The sequence below is a fragment of the Barbus barbus genome, assembly GCF_936440315.1.
Source record: "Barbus barbus genome assembly, chromosome: 23".
In the NCBI taxonomy this organism is placed as follows: Eukaryota; Metazoa; Chordata; class Actinopteri; order Cypriniformes; family Cyprinidae; genus Barbus; species Barbus barbus.
In genome coordinates this window covers 28715531-28738546 of record NC_136751.1, presented here as the reverse complement: position 1 = coordinate 28738546, position 23016 = coordinate 28715531, and the positions used below count along the sequence as shown (strand labels likewise).

The 23016-nt window shown below is 36.0% G+C and overlaps 1 protein-coding gene across 2 annotated transcripts in view; it reads left to right on the top strand.

Moving 5' to 3' along the window:
* The window catches only part of LOC306843324 (xaa-Pro dipeptidase-like), a 62054-nt gene extending 43648 nt beyond the window's left edge, over nt 1–18406 (top strand). For both annotated transcript variants that reach the window (XM_079374734.1, XM_079374735.1), the window contains exons 10-15: nt 11907–11975; nt 12683–12760; nt 13676–13824; nt 14388–14572; nt 15559–15750; nt 16296–18406. In XM_079374734.1, the coding sequence (XP_079230860.1) occupies nt 11907–11975; nt 12683–12760; nt 13676–13824; nt 14388–14572; nt 15559–15750; nt 16296–16439 (817 nt within the window). In that variant the 3' untranslated portion in view covers nt 16440–18406. The remainder of the gene's footprint in view (nt 1–11906; nt 11976–12682; nt 12761–13675; nt 13825–14387; nt 14573–15558; nt 15751–16295) is intronic.
* Nucleotides 18407–23016: the final 4610 nt, after the last annotated feature.

Sequence of the window (23016 nt, the reverse complement as noted above, 5' to 3'; positions counted from 1 at the left end):
GTGTCATCAACACTGTAAGCGTCTCTGTAAGCGTGTGCTGGTGTGACCGTCGTGTCAAGCTGTACTTGAGTCACGGGTTCAGAAACATCAGTCAAACATGACAATTCAGGAGATAACAAACAGAAATCTTAATTTTACAAGACATTGTGTCACTTAAAGGAATAGTTCACCTAAAAATTAAGATTTGCTCAAAATATCCTCTCCCTCATGGGATGGGTAGATGAGTTAGTTTCTTCATCAGGTTTGGAGAAATGTAGCATTACATCACTTGCTCAGTAATGGATGCTCTGCAGTGGATGGGTGCCGTCAGAAGGAGAGTCTAAACAGCTGATAAAAACACCACAATAATCCACACCATTCCAGTCCTTCAATTAATGCCTTGAGAAGACAAAAGAAACAAATCCATCAAGACATTTGTATCTTCAAACCTTTGTTTCTGGACAAAATGTTAATCCATAATAGTGCTTCCTCCAGTGAAAACGTCATCTTGTCTGAATCAGGAGAGAAATCTGCACAGATCGAGCACCGTTTACAAGCCAAAACAGCTCTAAAGAAATGTGTGTGGATTTTGATGTGAGAGACAACAGGAGATGGACTTATTCACTGGAGGAAAGGGTTTATTATGGATTATGGACTAGTATAGCCAGGAACAAAGTTTTGAAGTTAAGAACACCTTAATGATGGATATGTTTCTTATAAAAACACAACTTTTTTTCTTAAGATGTTAACTGATGGACTGGAGTGGTGTGGATTATTGTGATGTTTTTATCAGCTGTTTGGACTCTCATTCTGACGGCACCCATTCACTGCAGAGCATCCATTGCTGAGACACTGATGCAATGCTACATTTCTCCAAATCTGATGAAGAAACTAACAAATCTTGGATTGCCTGAAGATGAGGACAATTCTAGCCTATTTTTATTTTTGGGTGAACTATTCCTTTAAAAGTCAACATAAAACAAAAATGATCAGTTTTTCTGATCTTATTTTGAACGATTCATCAGTGCATGTTATTTGATTTTCCTCTTGTCTCCATAATCTTTATTTCTCAGGTAGATTATTGGTTGGTCCAGTTGCCAAATAACTATTGTTTCAAGCTGCTGCTTTTGTGGATGATACAAACTTTCTAAAATCTTTCCAATAGTTAACACATTGATTTAATGTAGGTTAATGCTGATTTAATTAAGGTCACAGCAATAATAGCAAATAATGAAAGAAGTGTAGATGTTGGGCTTTAGTGCATGAGCTTGGTATATGATCAGCATTAGAGATGACCTGCCTCATGTGATCATAGTTACTGTGGCTGCTGGCAAATGCAGCTTCTGAGACTCTCATTTCACTGAGAGGCTTCCAGCTCTCTCTCTCTCTCTCTCTCTCTGTCTCTGTCTCTCTGTCTCTCTGTCTCTCTCTCTGTCTCTCTCTCTGTCTGTGTGAGTGAGGAGACACACAGATCTCATCTATCAGGGATTCAGTCACATTAATGATGCCTGCAGGTGAAGCGAGTGTCTGTGAGCATCAAACAGGGGAGAGAAAAACAATTTTTAGTTCTTCTATAAGCCTCAACCCTAGCACTGCAGAGAGCACTGGTGAATAATTTCAGAGCACATGCACACAGGCTTTAAATTACATGAGAGAGCATTAGTTTGTCATCATATTGTTAGAATGATGTGCAAATCTTTTTTTACCCTGCTTAATTTAGTAAATTACTGTTGAGTAGAGGTCAACAAACTACTTTAGAGTTTATTCTGAATTGGAACATTTTAGTTTACATTTTACTAATATTTTATATGCTTTTGTCATTTTCATTAGTTTTTTTTATATTTATAGCTTTAATTTTTTTTTTTATATATATATATATATATATATATATATATATATATATATATATATATATATATATATATATATATATATATATATATATATATATATATATATATATATATATATATATATTTAAGTTTTAGTTTTTTCTATTTTGATGTTGTATATTTTAGTACTTAAACTTTTTTTTATTTCTGTTAGTTGCCAAAGCAACATATCTAAGATCTTTTAACTTCAGACCATTGTTTCTGGCCAAGTCTTATTGTTGGGGAAGTCGTGGCCTAATGGTTAGAGAGTTGGACTCGTAATCCAAAGGTTGTGGGTTCGAGTCTCGGGCCGGCAGGGATTGTAGGTGGGGGGAGTGAATGTCCAGTGCTCTCTCCACCCTCAATACCACGACTGAGGTGCCCTTGAGCAAGGCACCGAACCCCCAACTGCTCCCCGGGCGCCGCAGCATAAATGGCTGCCCACTGCTCCGGGTGTGTGTTCACGGTGTGTGTGTGTTCACTGCTGTGTGTGTGTTCACTGCTGTGTGTGTGTGTGCACGTTGGATGGGTTAAATGCAGAGCACGAATTCCGAGTATGGGTCACCATACTTGGCAGTATGTAAAAAAAAAAAAAACTCCATCCCTCATTTATTTAATTGCAGTTTGTGTGAATATAAAGATGTCTTGTTGAAGTGGCCTTTTAAAGCACATATTTAAGCGTGATTTAAGTGTGCTGAAGTTCCTGTGACATGAAGACGGAGCAGCTAATTACAGCGTGAGCCCACTGTGTTTACTGTAGCCCCTTCTGAAGAGGTAAAGAGGGGGTCATCAATTAGAAAGCACTGCAGAAGAGACGTACTGACTGTTTGCACTTGATATAAAAGTCACAATCTCATATTGTTTTTTGTAGTTAATGCATTCAGTAATGCATCAGGGAAAGAAAACTAAATTCATGTAATTTTTGGGTTTGATGATAATTTCTTTGTGAAATATATGTACACTATTGTTCAAAAGTTTGGGCTCAATAAGATTTTTGTAATATTTTTCTTTTCTGCTTACAAAGGCTGTATTTATTTTACCAAAAATACAGTACAATTTTTAAATATTACAATTTAAAAGAAGTGTTTTCTATGTCAATATACTGTAAAATGTCATTTATTCCCGTGACGCAAAGCTGTATTTTCAGCATCATTACTCCAGTCTTCAGTGTCACATGATCCTTCAGAAATCATTCTAACATACTGAGCTCAAGAAACATTTCTGATTATTATTAATGTTGAAAACAGTTGTGCTGCTTCATATTTTTTGGTGAAAACTGAGATACATTTCATTTTCATATTTATTAAATTGTGCCAAAGAATGGGAACAGTTTTCTGAATTATATAATATAACTTTCCTCACAATTTATGAACTTAATATTAAAAAATGTATATATTATAAAAACATTTTACATTTGTAAAAATATTTTTTGTCAGTCTTCATCTTAATGTGTGCATATGATTAAATTAAATTTGTCATTATGATTCATTAAATTATAAAAATGTAAAACTAAAATTATTTCTAAATGTTTTTTAATCATAAGAATGTAAAATGTATATAATAATAATTTTAATAAATTTGAATCAATGCATGGGAATCACTGGCTTCTGACTTAATATACCTTTCCTCACAATTTATGAACTTAATATTTAATGCATAATGTGTAAAAAGGTTTTTGTCAATCCTCGTTTTAATGTGTACATATAATTGGTTTGCCCTCAGGTGATATTTCTTACATGGTGTGCTTTGATGATTGAATTACGTCACTCAGGCACATTGGAATCTCTCAGTTACACTGCAAATTAAACAAATGTGTTGCCTGTTTTTGAAGTATTAATAGCATTGGACTGAATGAAATGCATGTGTTAATGTTGACCGCGCTTGGACTGATGCTCATTATTTTAAATATTCTCATCTCAGAGTTTGACGGACAAGTGTGTGCATGACATAGAAACTGTGTTTTGCTGTAATTATCCTGTTGAGGTTCAGTTGCTTGATCAGTGAAATGATTTTATGCTGAAACATTTGGGTTTATCTCTGAAAATAAGACATGGATAAATCCAGATGAAATTTGAAGGACGGCACAGCTTGTCCTAAAAATGCAAATCCGAGTGATAACAAGCAGCTGTCCCGGGTTACCGATGGGAAATGTCACTCTAACCGGCCACAAACACGGCATTTGATTAGGATTTACTACACTGAGATTAGATTATCCAGCCTGATCCGCTCTACCATCTGCTGCACTTTCCGTATTTGCGTTTCATTTTTAAGCACATGTACGTCTTAGTGTGACCTTGGTGGACCTCTCTCCACCCTCAATACCACGACTGAGGCGTCCTCGAGCAAGGCACCGAACCCCCAACTGCTCCCCGGGCGCCGCAGCATAAATGGATGCCCTCCGGGTGTGTGTGTTCACTGCTGTGTGTGTGTGTGTGTTCACTGCTGTGTGTGTGTGTGTGTGTGTGTTCACTGCTGTGTGTGTGTGTGTTCACTGCTGTGTGTGTGTGTGTTCACTGCTGTGTGTGTGTGTTCACGGTGTGTGTGTGTGTTCACTGCTGTGTGTGTGTGTTCACGGTGTGTGTGTGTGTTCACTGCTGTGTGTGTGCACGTTGGATGGGTTAAATGCAGAGCACGAATTCCGAGTATGGGTCACTTCACATTATATGTCAAGTCTTTGATCTTTTTCAGGTGAAGGTTGTGATTAACATTAGGTTAATGATTATTTAAAATCATACATGTCAAATATAAATTTTAAATTAAAATCATACAAAATCATAAAATGTAAAACTAAAATAAATTAGCATGAAAACTAAATATAATACAAAAAAATAAAAATAAATAAATAATTTTAGTAATTTTAAAATAAAAACATTCAAAATTAAACTTTTTAAAAATCATAAAAATGTTAAACAAAAAAAAAAAAAAAAAAATGCTTACTAAAATGTATGAAATCATAATCTAAAATTACATATTTCTTTCCTAAAAATATTAAATTCATAAAAATGCATAATTAAAATAAGTAGTTTTAAAAATAAAACATTCAGAATGATACACAAAATTTTAATCATAATGTAAAACTAAAATTAACTTAAAAATAATACAAATAATTTAATTTGAAAATGCAGTTTAAAATTAAGCACTTCATTAAAATTATTTGTCTAAAACTAAACTAAAATAACTTAACTAAAATAAATTCTTAAATAAAATATACAAAAATAATAACTAAAAATTAATTTAATCATAACATCGTAAAATGAAAATAAATAATTATGAAAAAAATATTTAATGAAACCCTTTAAAAATATTTAAATCATAAAAATGTACAATTAAAATGTAATAGCAATGTTAATATATAAGTAATTTTAAGAAATAAGTGGTTTGTTTAGCTGCATGTCATTTGACCATTAACTGATTTCAGATAACTATGCAAGTGTGATTTTAAATATTCACGTAAAAGAGGGAGTATATGCACAATATAGAGCAGAAGTTGCATCCGGTGAAGCTTTTTGGAGCTTGCATTCATTTATAATTCAGCTTCATTGTTTCATTCTTAAAAATGTCACCACTGAAGAAAATCATTTGGGTTTGGAACCACATGAGTGTGAGTAAATGTACTGTATTCAGTGTTGATATACAGGAACTGTGCACAGACATTTCTGTAAATGCACCAGTTGAGCTTAAAACAGGGCATTGTGCTGTGAGGACACAGCTGTTTTTTGGGCCGCGAGGACCGTAGTGTTGTCAAGCCACTGGGGTTGAAATAGGCTGTCCCTATAGGCTGTCTGCACTCACAGCAGCCCCACTGTTTTTGTTTATTATTTTCTCGCAGCCCCACTCGCAGAGGGCAGCCTGCAGGTTAATGATAGGGTTGCTACCCGTTCTGTAGCCTATAATACGGAATCGTCCTGTATTTAAAGTAACAAAGAAGCGTCCCGTATGAAAGCTATAGACTACGGAAAGCAATGCAGGCATACGCCGTATGACCACCAGAACATATGAAATTCTCAATTGATAACTAATCATTCTTCTTGCACAAACCATTGTTTTATTTGTGAGCATAACCGTTTGAGGAAGGCTTTAAGATCAAGCGAAATCCTCTGCCGGCTGCTCCCGCTTCACAGCGAGCGGGACTGGTGCTAACAGCAATTCCCTTCACAGTCCACGTTTTGATTTTGTCAAATCTGTTTGGACGAATGCAAACAACTTATTGATCCAGCAAGGCAGGAAATCATTTTCTACCTGAGGGCAGACATCTTTCACTATGCTGTGATGCTGTGTAATGCTGTGAAATAGAGAGAAATTAAAAAAATCATTTAAAAAATTAACTTCTAGCATATTCTTAAACTTGGACCTCATTATTGAAGTAGGAATTCAAGCAGCAGAAACAGCCCACACTCTTAAGTTTTCTTTAATTGAAAAATATGCATTTTCATTCATTAATGGTTGCAATAAAAGTGTATGATAGTTTAAAATGCAAGTGCCATTGTAAAAAAAAAAATGCTTTACTGACTGGCGCTTCATAGAAGTTCAGTTGTTATTTCATGCCATTTGTAGGCCTATGTATATAATTGCACCGTATTTTCACCTCCTAAATTAGCCTTCTACACTACTTGTGCAGTCACAATTCTATGGTACAATTTACTCAGGCCCATTAAATGTTTTGTATGACAATGATAATTGTACATGAATAGGTTAAGCAAAACAAATGTGATTATTTCTGGGAACTTTTTTAACTGCAGGCAGACAGAGTATGGTACTGTACAAATATTTTGAGTGTCCCTTATTCTGTCCCTTATTTCCTTTAAAGAAATAAAAGACAATTGTCCCTTATTTTCCATTTCTTGAGTTAAGATTTTAACTTCAAAACGAAATCTCTAGAAAATGCAATGAATAACAAGGCTGTGGAGAACAGTGCACTATTGATTCAAGATTCAAGATTTTTATTTGTCACATACACAATTATACAGAGTATAACCAGCAGTGAAATGTAGGTATTGCAAACTTATATACTGAGGTTTTGATTACATTATTTTCTCCAGGGCTGAAAATGAGTCCCACTCCGGCTCTGGGACGCAGTGTTCATTTTTGGGTCATTACACATGTGCATGCAGAATGAATTATGCATCATCACACCTGTGAGTGAGATTTACTTCTGTTGTTTCTGTTTCTGGAGCAGCTCTCTTTGTACAGATTTACTTTGGCAGAACTGAACAACAGAACGGGAGTTCAAATCAGAACCGTCCCGATGTTGAAGCGCTCAGTACAGCATGTGAAAACTGCTGCGTGATTGTTCATTTAAGAGGAGCTGCAGATGGTCAGACTGCGTAATGCACAGCAGAGATGTTCTTCCAGGTGCGCCACAGCCCCAAAACACCAGAGCATGATGGGATATCGGTCCTCTTGTTGTTGTTATTGTGGTACATCGTCATTCCTCTGAAGCAGGGAGGAACTGCAGGGGTTTGTGACTTGATGAAAAGCTAATAATTCATTAAAACATGAATATGTAAAGTCAAAATAAAAATTAAATCATAAAGTAAAATTTTCAAATAAAAATAAAAAAATACTAAAAATATTTTTAAATGTAAATAATTTAAAGAATTAAAATTCAGGACTAAAAAAAGGATCAGGATTTAGGCTGGTCATTTATAATATGTTTATAGTGAATGCCACTATAATTTGTGTTTGTTTTTACTTATGTTTTCGTTCTTTTTTCTATTCTGAACACTGCTAAATTTACAGGATTGTTTGTGGAGTGTAGGGAATATAAATACATGTTTCTAATGTTTGTAAACGTTTCGTTTATTTTACATTATTTCTGAATGAAATGATAAAATGTGTCTTATACATTAATTGATTTGCACAGATGTAACTTATCTGTGTCATAAAGTGCTCATAAAAATAGGTAGAGATGGTACAAGAATAGAACTGCCATGTAGGTACAAGTATACATAGTACAGTAGTCAGTGAGTGTCAATTTAGAAAAAAAATTAAATAAATCAAAGCTTCATATTATGTGGCCCCCTCACTTAATGTGGAAAACTTGATGTGGCCCTCGAGTCAAAAAGTTTGCCCACCCCTGCATTAGAGGATGTTGTTGCAATGCTCCCGGTGCATGCAATGTCAAATCAGTGTGTAAATGTCAAAAAGAGAAGTTGAGGTTCTCCCACATGTGAGTCTCGCTCCAGCGGCGCGTTTCTCGACAGTCTTTCGTAAGACTTTGATTCTAAGAAAACGGGAAGTGTCCCTGAGCCCTGCGGCGAGCCGGCGCATTGGACGGAGATCAGTGCGGCGTTTGGCAAGCCGTACCGATGCTAGCGCTGAGGGAGATCCCGCTGCAGAGGAGGAGTCTGGGATGCCGGAGGAATGGATGCATTTCAAAGAAAAAGCATCTCAGTTTTCAGGCTAAATCAGCCCACTCAGACTCTAACTGGGCTTTTTCTGTCCTCTGGGTGTGTGGGAGCTATTCTGAGCCGCTGTTTCCACATGAAGTGCTGCGTAAGATATAATATAAACGCAGCCTTACCAGGACAGATGTGTGGCTCCTACTGTTACTATTTGTAGTGATCTACTTGGTTACTGGTTTGGTGTGTTTTTGTTTTGGTTGAGAATATATGCATTGTGCATTGGTTTGTTAATTGGTGGTGTTTGTTAGTTCAGAGTAGTTTTCAACACTTAATGCTCATTCCAGAGCCCATATTAACACATTGCAGTTTGTGATCAGTGCACAATCACAGCCTGCTATACTGCGTGTTGCTAGCTGATATGAAAATGCCCTCTAAAGCTAATTATCTACAATACATTTTGTGTACAGTGGGGATTGAAAGTTTGGGAACCCCTTGCAGAATCTGTGAAAATGTGGATAATTTTACCAAAATAAGAGAGATCATACAAAATGCATGTTATTTTTTATTTAGTAATGTCCTGAGTAAGATATTTTCCATAAAAGATGTTTACATATAGTCCTCAAGACAAAAAAATAGCTGAAATTATTAAAATAACCACATTCAAAAGTTTGGGAACCCTTGGTTCTTAATACTGTGTGTGGTAACCTGGATGATCTACGACTGTTTTTTTGTTTTGTGATGGTTGTTCATGAGTCCCTTGTTTGTTCTGAACAGTTAAACTGAGCACTGTTCTTCAGAAAAATCCTCCAGGTCCTGCAGAATCTTCAGTTTTCCAGCATCTTTTGCATATTTGAACCCTTTCCAGCAGTAACTGTATGATTTTGAGATCCACCTTTTCACGCTGAGGATGATTGAGGGACTCAAACACAACAATTAAAAAAGGTTCAAACATTCACTGATGCTCCTGAAGGAAACACGATGCATTAAGAGCCGGGGGTGAAAACTTTTTGAATTTGAAGATCAAGGTAAATTGTACTTCATTTGTCTTCCAGGAAACATGCAAGTATCTTCTGTCGCGTCAGAAGGGCAGTACTAAATGGAAAAATATGATATTTCAACAAAATAAGAAAAATTTGGACATCTTCATCCTGTTCAAATGTTTTCACCCCCCGGCTCTTAATGCATTCGTTCTGGAGCATCAGTGAATATTTGAACCTTTTTTAATTGTTGTGTTTGAGTCCCTCAATCATCCTCAGCGTGAAAAGGGCTCTTCCTGTGATACAATGTAATGCTAGAATGAAACGCCAAATCATTGAATATTAATGAGCCTTGAGCAGTTGCATAAATAATCACATGCTGTTTAGTTTCGGCGTCTGAGGGGAATTAGTTAATTGAAGTCATGAAGAGATTTTTATTTTAAAACAGTGGTTATTATATATGTCCAATCAGTGTTATTTACTGTGTAAATATGCAAATATGATAACACCCTCTCAGAATTGCAGTGGTGTGTGAAATGTTTAACCCTTTGAGACGGCTGGATAAAATCAGTGCAAATTCAAGCTTTTCATTTGTAGTCGTTTTTGATAATTTTCTGAACCAAGATTAACTTTTTGTTTGAGTGTTTTGTAATTCACATGTTCCATTTTTAATTGTTTACTGGCTAGAAATCTGTGAAAATCTCTTTATTTGAACTGCGTTGGTGCTTTAGATTAAAACAACTGTGGCATCTCAAACGTGAGTGAATCATCCAGAACAATTGGCCGTGTTTGTATTCTTTTTTTGGGGGGACTTGTTTCTTTTGAAAGCATACCTGTGCTGATCACAGGAGGAAACCCCAAACAGAGCCGAGTCAAGAGTCGCTCCATTAGAGGATGAGAGCGCCGCTGTGATTCAGAGCCCGTCCTCTGATGGTCTGATGTGTCATGATGGTTTGTTTCATGTGGCGGCAGCATCAGTCCCTGACATCCTGATGGTAGCGGGTGATGCTTTAATTAAAGCTGCGACGGACCTCACACACGCACACAATCAGATAAATGGACTGCAGCAATTTCAGAAACCCATTTCACGACCTCTTTGCTCAAATTGGGGTGAAGGATGTTTGATGCGTCTGTCATCTCCCTCTCTTATATATAGTTTTAAAATAAATATTTTTTAAATTTTATTTTAACTTATTTTGAGCAGAGTAGATTTTGCCTTTTATGAAGGGAACTTGCTGCCATTATTCTGAGGTGTTGTTTGTAGTTTGTGATTGTTAGTGTTTCTGAGTGGCTGTTAGTGTGTTTTAGGGTGTTTGACTGGTTGTTAGCATGTTGCTATGGTATTTGAGTGGTTGTTAGTGTGTTGCTAGGGTGTTTGAGTGGTTGTTAGTGTGTTATTAGGGTGTCTGAGTGGTTGTTAATGTGTTTAGGGTGTTTGACTGGTTGTTAGCATGTTGCTATGGTATTTGAGTGGTTGTTAGTGTGTTGCTAGGGTGCTTGACTGGTTGTTAGTGTGCTGCTAGGGTGCTTGACTGGTTGTTAGTGTGTTGCTAGGGTATCTGAGTGGTTGTTAGTGTGTTGCTAGGGTGTTTGAGTGGTTGTTAGTGTGTTATTAGGGTGTCTGAGTGGTTGTTAATGTGTTTAGGGTGTTTGACTGGTTGTTAGCATGTTGCTATGGTATTTGAGTGGTTGTTAGTGTGTTGCTAGGGTGTTTGAGTGGTTGTTAGTGTGTTATTAGGGTGTCTGAGTGGTTGTTAATGTGTTTAGGGTGTTAGACTGGTTGTTAGTGTGTTGCTATGGTATTTGAGTGGTTGTTAGTGTGTTGCTAGGGTGCTTGACTGGTTGTTAGTGTGCTGCTAGGGTGCTTGACTGGTTGTTAGTGTGTTGCTAGGGTATCTGAGTGGTTGTTAGTGTGTTACTAGGGTGTCTGATTTGTTAGTGTGTTACAATGGTGTTTGCCGGTTGTTTGTGTGTTACTAGGGCATCTGAGTGGTTGTTTGTGTGTTGCTAGGGTGTCTGAGTGGTTGATATTGCATTGCTAGGGTGCTTGACTGGTTGTTTGTGTGTTACTAGGGCGTCTGAGTGGTTGTTTGTGTGTTGCTAGGGTGTCTGAGTGGTTGATATTGCGTTGCTAGGGTGCTTGACTGGTTGTTAGTGTGTTACTAGGGTGTTTGGCTGGTTGTTAGTGTGTCTGAAATGCGTTTGAATGGTTGTTAGTGACGTGTTGTTAGGGTTTTTGACTGGTTGTTAGTGTGTCGCTGTGTGTTTGCTGATCATGTCTCTGTGATCGGTTATCTGTATGTTGTGGGTTTCTCCTTCACTGTGTGTCTGGATTTTATCGCACAGCAGATGAAAATCTCTCTCTGCTTGACATCAGTGTGTATCTGTGTTTTGTTGATCTGGAGTTATAAAGTTATCACTCAAGGTTTTCTGAGGCTGCCACTTTTTTCAATTTATATCGACTGACGGGCTCTTTCAGGCTTTTCATGTTGCAATTTGTAATTGTAGTGCAGGTCAGTGTGGAAAAATTAAAGTGGTGCTGCTCTGGGCTGCAATCTGGATGTCAGTTTTTGTGTTTCTTTGAAATTTGCTCATTGAAAATGAAAATTGGTCTTGCAATGCAAATAATTTGAATAGTCGCATGATTTTCTTTCGTGAAAATTAAATTTCTTATGATTTCATTTGATTTTGAGTGAAGTCTGACTGAGATTGACTGATACTTGTGTGTGTTTCAGTCTGTTCCAGCATTACTGTTATGCTCGTGGAGGGATGCGACACACATCATACACCTGCATCTGTGGAAGGTAAACACACCAGCAAACACAAAGCATTAGAAAACTCACAAATCAGCTATGTGCAGAAAAGAAATGTTCTGCTCAGCAGCACAGAGACTGTTGCTGTAATTACTGATGTTCTTTCTGAGTGTTACACAAACAGCACAAGACAAACAGCACAGTGCAATAACAGACCAGAGGAAATCATTACCGCTCTCTCTCTCTCTGTGTGTGTGTGTGTGTGTGTGTGTGTGTGTGTGTTCTCTAAGCACGTCTTGGATTACAAAGTTAAATCACAGCAAACATCTGGATGAATAAATACATTTCAGACGTGTTTTGGATTCAATCTTATATGCATAGTTCACTTAAAAATGTTTGTTAACCTGCAAAAGTGTAAAACACACTATAATAGTGTAGTGCATGTGGGGTGTGCATTATTGGGGTGTGCAGACTCTAATTTAAATCCTTTTTTCACTGCAGATCTTATCTTTTTCATGCATATTCAAACATGGCACATCACGATCAGTTATAATACAAGATTTTCAGTCAATAACAACCTAAATTACAGGTTTTGTCACACAATTTGTTTTTTGTGGGAGTCAAGTGTAATTTCATATCTGAAAATACAAATCCAAAGGGAGGCTCAGTATTAATGTGACTACTATTGAACATAGAAGCAATGCAAAACTAATGCATTTGTTGTTTTTGGGTTGCATGTTAACATAAATTTCCATCAGTGGGAATAAGTCCTCCGTCCTGCATTACGGACACGCCGGGGCTCCCAATGACAAAACCATCCAGGATGGAGACATGTGGTGAGTTGTTTCTTGATTATTTCAGTCAGATTTGTTCTGTATCAGATGTTGATTGACGCTGGTTTTTCAGTCAGTGTTGTGTTGAATATTTCTCTCTTCAGTAGTTCAGGCTGCATCATCTCTTTAAGAGCAGTCGCACACTGACCCCTGCTGGACAGCAACTAGAAATACATTTTTCATTTCGTCCAAGCACATGTTTGAGATATGATGAAGAATTATTTACAGTTGCAGTTAATTTACTACAATCAGAGCATCTAATTTTATATTTACATCCAGGGTCATCTATTTTATATTACAGTTTAAAACAATAATAATAATATTTTAAAAATCATTTTTTAAACCAAAACAGCTCTCTGGAAGTTTTAAATGTTTTCATAATTCAAAATTATATATTTATACAAAGAATAATTAAAGCAATACCTAGATGTGCAGGATTTCTACCAAAAATTGAGTATTACTCTTGAATTTTTTTTTTAGTATTATATTTTATAAGTATTATAATGATTTTTTTTTCCTGTGTCATAACTATATTTAAAAGTATGCTTTCTATGTTTATATTTTTTCCCTGTTTGGTAATTGGTCACTTTTTTTTGTAATATCCTTTTTGTTTTTACAAATGCATATACAAATAATTTTTTGTATATGCATAGAATTCTGTTAAATTGTTTGTTGAAAGCTGTAATAAAAAATAAAAATACATTGTAAAAATGTTATACAAGTAAATTAATAACTAATGTAAATGTTAATATTACAAGAATAGAATAGAGCAGGAATACTCAGCATTTGATGCTGTCACCAAATCATAAAAACTAAATCCAAACCATAGAAGTGGCTTTAGATCTGAACTCAGGCTGTTTTGAAGGGAACGTTTCCTGTAAAAACTCCTCTTTTCCTGTCTGATTGTGTTCCTGGCAGTCTGTTTGACTTGGGCGGTGAGTATTACTGCTACTCCTCTGACATCACCTGCTCTTTCCCGGTCAACGGCAAGTTCACCGCAGACCAGAGAGCCATTTATGAAGCTGTGCTGAAGTCCTCCAGAGCCGTGATGGCTGCCATTAAACCAGGTACAAACACAGAGCCGGTTAAAATTCTAGCTGCTCTCAGACTACAGAGACAAAAAAAGGCATGTTCACAGTATGGAGGAACTGGTTGGATTCAGTTTTGACACCAAACTTACTAGTTAACATTTTGAAAGAAGTCTTTTCTGCACACCAAGGCTGCATTTATTTGATAAATTATGCAGTAAAATTGTGAAATATTGCAGTTTAAAATAACCGTTTTCTAATTTAATTGCTTAATTTCATGATTCGTTTATTAGTGTAAAGTTCAAAAGAACAGCATTTGTTTGAAATCGAACTCGTCTGTAACATTATAAATGTCTTTACTGTCACTTTTGATCAATATAATGCATCCCAGATGAATTAAATATTAATTTCTCAATTTCCAAACTTTGAACAGTAGTGTATGTTGAGATTTGAGATGTATTATTGAAGAATGCTCCTCCTGAAAGAACAAACGGACGCTGTCTCTGATTGAGCGCTGAATCCTCAGCTGTGAAATGACCTCTGACCTCAATCTGATGACGGTCTCGGCTCAGAAAAGTCTCTGATTGTTCCCTGATGCCCAGGTGTGAAGTGGACAGACATGCATCGTCTGGCTGACCGGGTTCACCTGGAGGAGCTGGTGAAGATAGGGATCCTCTGTGGGAGCGTGGAGGAGATGCTGAAGGTTCACATGGGCGCTGTGTTCATGCCGCACGGTCTGGGTCACCTGCTGGGCATCGACGTCCACGACGTGGGAGGATATCCAGAGGTCAGTTCTGATCACAACAAAAGAGCAAGAGATTTACTCAAACAGCAAGCTCAGTTTCTTTTTCCCCTGAAGTTCTTATATAATGTTAGAGGTGCTTAGCGTTGGAACCAAAGTCTTAAGCGATATGCATCATTTTAATATTAGAAGTTAAGACACATCAGCTAATAATAATTGTGTGTCACTACTGTACATCACAATATTAGAGGCCTGGTTGATTTTCAATTTTTATCAAAGATAAATCTTAAAATGTATCCAATAAAGTTGACTTTTATTTCCTTTTATTTTTATTATATGCAACAAATAAACGCCAAAATGTTATAAATTGAAACCACTCATCAGTTTTCACCAAAAATGATTTACTCTTTTCAAATAGCAGGTATTACACATACTGTAACACATGCATGAAAGTGGGTCGCATAAAGCCATATACTGTACTTTATAGCAAATCTCAGCTGCTTGATTGTTCGTCTTCACATGGAAACTATATTATTGTCCGGTTCTAAACTGCTAATTGCCACTATAAGACATGAAGATATTATAATAAATATTAACATTATACATTTCTGAAAAACTGAAGCCATGTTTATTTTGAAAAGCGCTATACAAATTGAACGTTTGTGTGCTAATATTGTAGAAAACAATCATTTGTTTTCATATTATATCAAACTATGAATGATGTTTTCATAGTAATCAAACTGGTTTATCTCAAAAGATCAAGGGAAATATTTGGAACATCCAACTACATTATATTCAAATTTATTACATTTGTAACATTTTTAAATTATTAAACAAGCATTTAAACATCAATATTTTGAACTGTTAAAATTATTTTTTTTATTAACTGAACAACATTTTGTTTGGCCTGCTGTGGTTTGGGCGTCTCTGTTGTAAAGGAAGGAACGTCTGGTTCTGTCTGATTAAACCCAGTGTTCTCCTGGTGTCTAAGATAACCCGCAGCAGCGGTTGAAGTGTGGGGTGTGTTTCAGGGCATCGAGCGCATTGACGAGCCGGGCCTGAAGAGTCTGAGGATGGGCCGTGTGGTGCAGGAGCGCATGGTCCTCACGGTGGAGCCGGGAATCTATTTCATCAACCACCTGCTGGATAAAGCGCTCAGCTCCCCGGCGCAGTGCGGCTTCATCAATAACGACGTCCTGACGGGCTTCCGCGGCTTCGGCGGGGTCAGAACACATCAGACTTATTACAAATAAACCAGTTAAATGTTCCAGCAGATGCACTTGATGGACATTTACAGATGCACATCAGAATTATTACAAATAAACTAATTACTACAATTACATATTTCTTGATCAATCCATAACTTTATTTTCTGAAACACCATGTCATTTTTACTGGTAATTTTGTTACCAGTTATAATATGTTATAATTTATGCATAATTACAGATAAATTAAATGCATATAAAATACACTATATATTTTTATTATATTACTTTATCAAAACCACTAAAGCTCCATTGTTTCAGATATTGTAAATGCTGTAATTTATGTACAATTAAGCATATTATTAATTATATAAATATATAATACACATAAAAACATTATGTATATGTATGTGTGTTTATATGTTTTATCTTCATATAACTTTTTAACCAAAAGCACTAATTTTTACACTGTTGGTTCAGATGTTATAAAAATACATTTCTGAAAGTTCAAACTTTATTTTTATGAGTATTGATAATCGTGTGTGTGTCTCTCTCCCTCTCAGGTGCGTATTGAGGATGATATCGCGGTGACGGCTAACGGTGTGGAGCTGCTGACCTGCGTTCCTCGAACCGTGGAGGAAATCGAGGCCTTCATGGCGGATGAAACGTCCAAACCCTTCAGTCCCATCAGCAGCCAGAAACTCTGAGAGATGATGATGATGATGATGATGATGATGATGATGATGACGATGATGATGACGATGACAACAATGACACTCCTTTTCTTCAACATATCAGACTTAAACCTGTATCTAAGTAAAGGAATATCTTTGATATTTCACTCTATAAAGGGAAATCAATCACATGACAACTGTTGTTTGACTTCTCTGATGTAAAATTACAGGATCATTTATGCTTTCATGTAGCAGCCATGTAGCAGTTTGTGCTTTCATTTTCAGAGTTAGATATTCTTAATAAAAGCAGCTCTGAACTTTGTTTAGCCTGAATTAATTCATTTGCATTATATTCTGTACTCTTTTTGCAAGTTTGTAAGACAATGCAATTGCAATTTTTAATAAAGGTCTGATTTTTCTAGCATCATTTAGAATCGTGCGCAAATTGATATTTACTAATTCAGAAAATTCTGTCATTTAAGTCCCATATGATGTGTTTCTGTCAAACTAAAATTGATGAAATAGCGAGGAGAAAAATCCGGACACTCAATATGACTGCAGGAATGAAGCGCTGTGTTTCAGTTTGAAACAATCAAATTTAAGGCAGTTTTAATCACCTTCATGACTTAACTGACCACGACATTGCATGCACATCGTTTCTTTCGCGCTTTGAAATAAAATGATAAAGGCTACAGCGTGCGGCAGCGCCTTTGTTCAGTACAGTACAGTTTCCGCGCTCCTTTGACTCACGCCTGACGCTGAAGTGAAGTTGAAGCACGCGTCTGAAACATCTCCTATTTGAAATGCTCGTAAAGACGTTCTATGACTAAATTAGCAAGAAAAAAGAGACAGAGGCAGTAGTTGTGAGTGGGGTGGCCAACACTAGCCCCGCCCCTGTGATAACGCCGTTAAATATTTTTAACCCGTTAAACTGAAAAAAATAATCACCTGCGTTAACGCGCTAATTTTGACAGCACTAGTCTTTTTACTTCAAATTGTAACGTTTAATTCAGTGCGTTACTTTCTGATTCATTGCAATTATTTATTTTTAATTTACTTGCAATATCTTAAACAGTTTTTTGTTCACTATTTTTTAGCAATGCATTTAGTTCCTGTGTTTCTACCATCGGTCAGATAGTTGTACATTAGAATGCATGGTAAAAGTAAGCAAAATATAAAGCATTTTGAAAAGACAAATGTAAGAGATAAGCCAGTACTCTGTGTGACAACTAGCCCCAGTCTCCTCTGTTCGTTGAGTATATTCAAAGAATGGTTAGAAATAGACTTCTGTTAACAACCAAAATCTAAATGTAATAGTATATTATGAGTATAACTAGATTATGCACTTCATAAGTACAGTGCATCATGATAAATCCCATATGACAAATGGTACAAACACAACAAGCTGATTCTTCTTTGAACTTGAGGTTCATTTCAAGTAGATCTCCTTCAGAAAAATCTGATTTTTCCTTCATCTTTAGGCATCATACTTTAGAACAAAACTATGATTTTACTGAATGTACTGTTACTGTGTTCAAGACCCTTTTTCAGTATACCTTGTGTACTGCAATTCAGTGCTACTGGTCTTTATATCATTGTCTTTATTTAATTATATAGTGTGTATCTTTGTCATTTTGTATAGGCCTAACTTTTGTCATTTATTTCATTTTATTTATTGTTTATTTGCCATATTATGTTTTGTAAGTATGTACACAGGGTTCAACTTATTGTTTTATGATATGACAGTGGAGGAAAAAAAACAACAAGAAGTGAAATTGGTTCCAGTGATTAAAAATTGTAATTTGTAAGCTGTAAGAAGTATTTATACAGAAAGTATGGATTTCTGTATATGCCTGTATTGCAGTTCAGTGCTATATACATTTATTAATTAATTGATTTGAGTGTGGTAAGATGTTATTGTGCACTGAATGAAACATATAGCTTATAAAAGCTATAATTAATAAATAATTCAATAATTATCAATTAGTCACCATAACTTGAATAAAAACAAAAAATACATGACTCAATGGAAGTGGAAAGTGTCTTCCGTAAATGACTTGAACACAAGGTCAAATGCGATTCATTTTTCCTGGCTAACACGGTTTCTCTGTTTCCTCTAGTTTTTAGTTCTTCCTGAGCCCCAATCCTCCTCAGTTCTGCTTTTCTCTTCTCTGTTTCTCGTCATCTTTCTATTAGACTCTTATGTTACTACCGAAACTGAAACTGATGGCCTGAGACTTTGAGCTCTGAGGTTTGTTTCGTTTTCGTTTGAGCGTCTCCTGCTGCAAAACACAAACTTGGCAAATATGTGGTGGGTTGAACAAGTTTCTGTTTTTCCTTTGCACGATCTATGATGCGGAAGATCATATTTCATGAGGGTGAGGCAGAAATGGCAGCCGTCAGAGACATGTATGAAGGACTGGATTTTGAAGACATGACTAAAAACGAACAAAAGACACACAGAGAGACACAGCTGAACGAACATCCAGATGTTCTCTTCAGAATATATAGACTAGCCCATCTGCACAATCTGCTCTTCAGACCCACGAATGATGGCTGGTGGATAAATAAACTTAGAGATAGATATAAACGAATCTCTTCTCAGTGGACCTTCAAGCATGTTAATAACGAGCCCATTCGACATGTGATGAATCTCTCCGGTGATCGGGATGAGCTGCAAAGATTCTGTGATGAGTTTCTACTCAATCTGGAGGCGTCTAATGCCCATGTCCAGGAAACTGAAGATCTGACAGCAAGAATAGGAAATCTGGAAGAAAGAATAGAAGATGATACCGCAACAATGCAAGATCTGGAAGAAAGAATACGAGATCTGGAAGAAAGAATAGGAGAGCTCGAATTAGAGAACAGAAGACAGAGACAACAATGACACAATTCAGGAAGTGCTTCTTAAAACCCAAGGTACAACATTCAAAACAATCACATTCCTTCAAAACAGCAGATATTGTAGAAATGGTCCAAAATGTCATAAATGAATCATATTCCTATCAGACATGTGAGTTGAGTGCTTTATCTGTTTTTCACATTAAACTCTCTTTAAAAGTTTGCTTAACTGATCCCAAATGAAATATTGGTCATGGATTAACAATATTAAGGAAACATGTTTTGACGCTGTGTTTGCTTTTTCTTTCATTTCAGCTGTTTGTGGTGTGTTAGTGTTGGTTCCACCACCATGAGATTTTTAACAAATCATGAAAACTGAAAACTTCAAGAAGACAAGTCAAACATTTATATGAATATACACTATAAACCCAACAGACCAGTTTGTGTGAGTCCGTTAGAAATACCAAGGGTTCACACAAAACAAGGAGAGTCTGCTTTTAGCTAATACGCCGCCTGCAGTTGGAACCAGCTTTCAGAAGAGATCAGATGTGCTAAAACATTAGCCAGACCCAAAACTCATCTGTTTAGCTGTGCATTTACTGAAGGAGCTCTGTGCCACGTCCGAACTGACTGCACTGTACTTTATATAATCATTTTCTGTTCTATTCATAACTGTTTTCATTCATTTTAAATCAATTTTTAAACCATTTTAAAAGTTTTTAAATTCCTTGTTTTTATTGTTGATTATTTTTCAGTTTGAATTTCCATTGTGTATGAAATGTGCTATATAAATAAACTTGCCTTGCTTTGCCTTGCCTATATTTGAGCGCATGTATGAGTTATAATTCATCATCTCATAACAGCTGTTCGGTTTTCCTGAGAACTGATTCATGTTTACTACAATAAAATGCATTTGAGAGTGTGAATATACAGTAACGGCTGTTTATGTCCTTCATCTCTTTCAAACATGTTTTCCTCAAGAAAGAAAGAGATCAAGATCTGCACCTATTTTAGACCAGTGGATGGGCCTATATTTCAATATATCACCATCACCTGCCTTACTCAGTGTTGGGGAGTAACTAGTTACATGTAACGGAATTACAGAATTTAATTAGTTACAGTTACTAAGAAAAAATGTGTAATTGAATTACAGTTACTTATGAAAATGTTAAGGATTACATCTGATTTTTTCTCACACACTCCCACATACAGATTTAACTGATTTCTTTCATAAATTGCAGTGACTGCTCTAAAATGAAACACCAATGTTTCAGAAGTTTATAACATGCTTATCCGATAACCCGATAACTTATATTTCCTATATGGGTTTATGTATATGCTTTATTTTTTTCTAAGGCATTGTTAGATTCCAGTGTTTCCTGTCATAGCTATGCAAAGATTTGATAAAACAAACAAAAAACAGTATCATAGCTTTTAAACTATTTCTTATGATTTTAAATCTGAATTTAACCTCAGAATGATCTAAACGTAAATCTGGTATGATTCTTAAGGGTATTCTTGAAATGGTCTCAGTGGTCGTGAAAAACCTTGTCAAAAACAGCTCTAAATAAAGTGAACGGGGGCCTGTTTCATAAAACAAGTTTACCAAATAAGCCAGGTTTATTTCAGTTAGTCTGGCTTATTGCCAGTTGATTTGGTTCAAAATAAGTCAGACTAACTGAAATAAGCCTAGCTTTGGTAAACTTGTTTTATGAAACAGGCCCTAGGTTGATGTGCGCATTATACTGTTTCTACATCATTGCAAATGCCCAGTTCTTTCAGTTTCAGGTTTTAAATCGGATTAAGTGATTACATGCACTCTCGAGCGTATTAGAAAATTAAAACCACCCCTTTCAATCCGATCGAAATTTAATTCGGATTGAGTTCAGTTGGATCGCTTAAGGTGTTTACATGAAGGCTTTTCAGTCCGATTGACCCATCGATACGGATTATTTGGGTGCATGTAAACGTATGTGTTTCTGTATAAACCTTATATTTCTTTATACAGTAAATCTTAAAATCAACAGACATATTCACTAGCTGTTACTACACACTTAACACACCATTATGTGTCCAACTGGGACAACTAGCCCCAGCCTATTTTGTAGTTGTGCTTATATATTGTGTATATGTGCTTATATACACTGTAAAAAAAAAAAGTTGCGCCAACTTAAAATTTTAAGGCAACCAGCTTCAGCAGATTTTTGAGTTCTCTCAACTTATTTTTGTAGGAGATTCTCAACTTTTTGTTGTATAAAGTTAAAACAACAAGTTGAGAAAATTAAAAAATCTGCTGAAGCTGGTTGCCTTAAAATTTTAAGTTGGCTCAACGTTTTTTTTTTTTTTTTTACAGTGTACAAGTTTTCATAAAGTGACACAATATATCAATAAAACCTTCACCTTGTCAGACTATTTTACATGCAGAATTTGCACATTTTGCACAAAATTTCAGAGAAGCATTATACTGTACAAAGTAATGTGCATTTTTCTATTGGAACAGAGCCTAACAGCTGCTAACGTTAGCCTAGCATTGACATTAGCCTAAGATAACTTCTATTATATACAGTTCCTGCTGCTGTTTGAAATAAATAAATAAACTCGTTTTAAATCATGCTGTGGCATGGGTCTTCAGCTTTTAGACGTGGCTGATGACTACACTACAAATCAACCCAGTATCGCGTTATGACCATGCAAAAACACATTTACCATATTTTTACCATAGTAACTGTTTCTCTACCGTGTCATGTGTAGTCAATGCACAGTATTTATCATGCTTCTCCCACCATAACTGCAGTTTTACTATGGTATTTGTAGGTATGGTAACCACAACAATGTTGGTGATTTTACCATAGTAACTGTGTTTACTGTCTACTCTTTGCATTTAAAGAACAGTAACAGTATTTGTTGTTAAAGCACAATAACACAACTTGTTTTACCACAGTAACCGTAGTTTTACTGTGGTATTTGTAGTTAAAGCAGTAATTGTACAGAAGAAATGATAAATCAATCTTGTTCCGTCAGATCACATTCTCCAGCAGCTCTTTTAAGAAATCATCTCTTGTAAAAGCCATCCTTTATTTTTCCCAACTGTAATCCATAATCCATTTACACATAGTTTTGCTCTCGCTCTCTTTCTGTGCTTCGTGACATTTTTTAATCTCATGATTTTGACCGATTCTGACAGAAAGCTGCAGGGAACTTGAACTCGAAGCGCCCAATGCTGATCTTGAAGAAGCTGAACAAATCCTTCAACCCTTTACTCTACTGCTGTCACTGGCCATTGCCTCAACTCTCATGCAGATTGTGCCCATTGTAAGTAGTCAGGGGGTTTATATCAAAGTTTATATTAAGTCCATTCCTTAACAGATTAACAGTACCTTACAGTCTCTTCCCGTTCTAACAGTACATGATATCTGTCCACACCTCAGAGTCTGCTTTTCTTTCCATGTTGATTTTTATTGAACGCCTCTGTCTAAAAAGCAAGTCTTGTCATGTGACAAATCAGATCTTCAATTAATTTGGATATGGATATGGATGTTATGGGGTAATTCATGGGTTAGCTGGTGGGAATGTCATGAAAAGAAATGGTGTAAGGGCCAAACCCTTAATCTTTATAAACGTGACATATTTAGTTGACATGCATAAGAACATGTAGGTTTAACTGTAAAATATATATTTTATTTTAGTTGGAGGTAGATGCCATCTTAAGGATTTTAAGGTAACAAGTCATTTTGTGGAACAACAAAATTATTCAAAGCTCTGGTTTTAT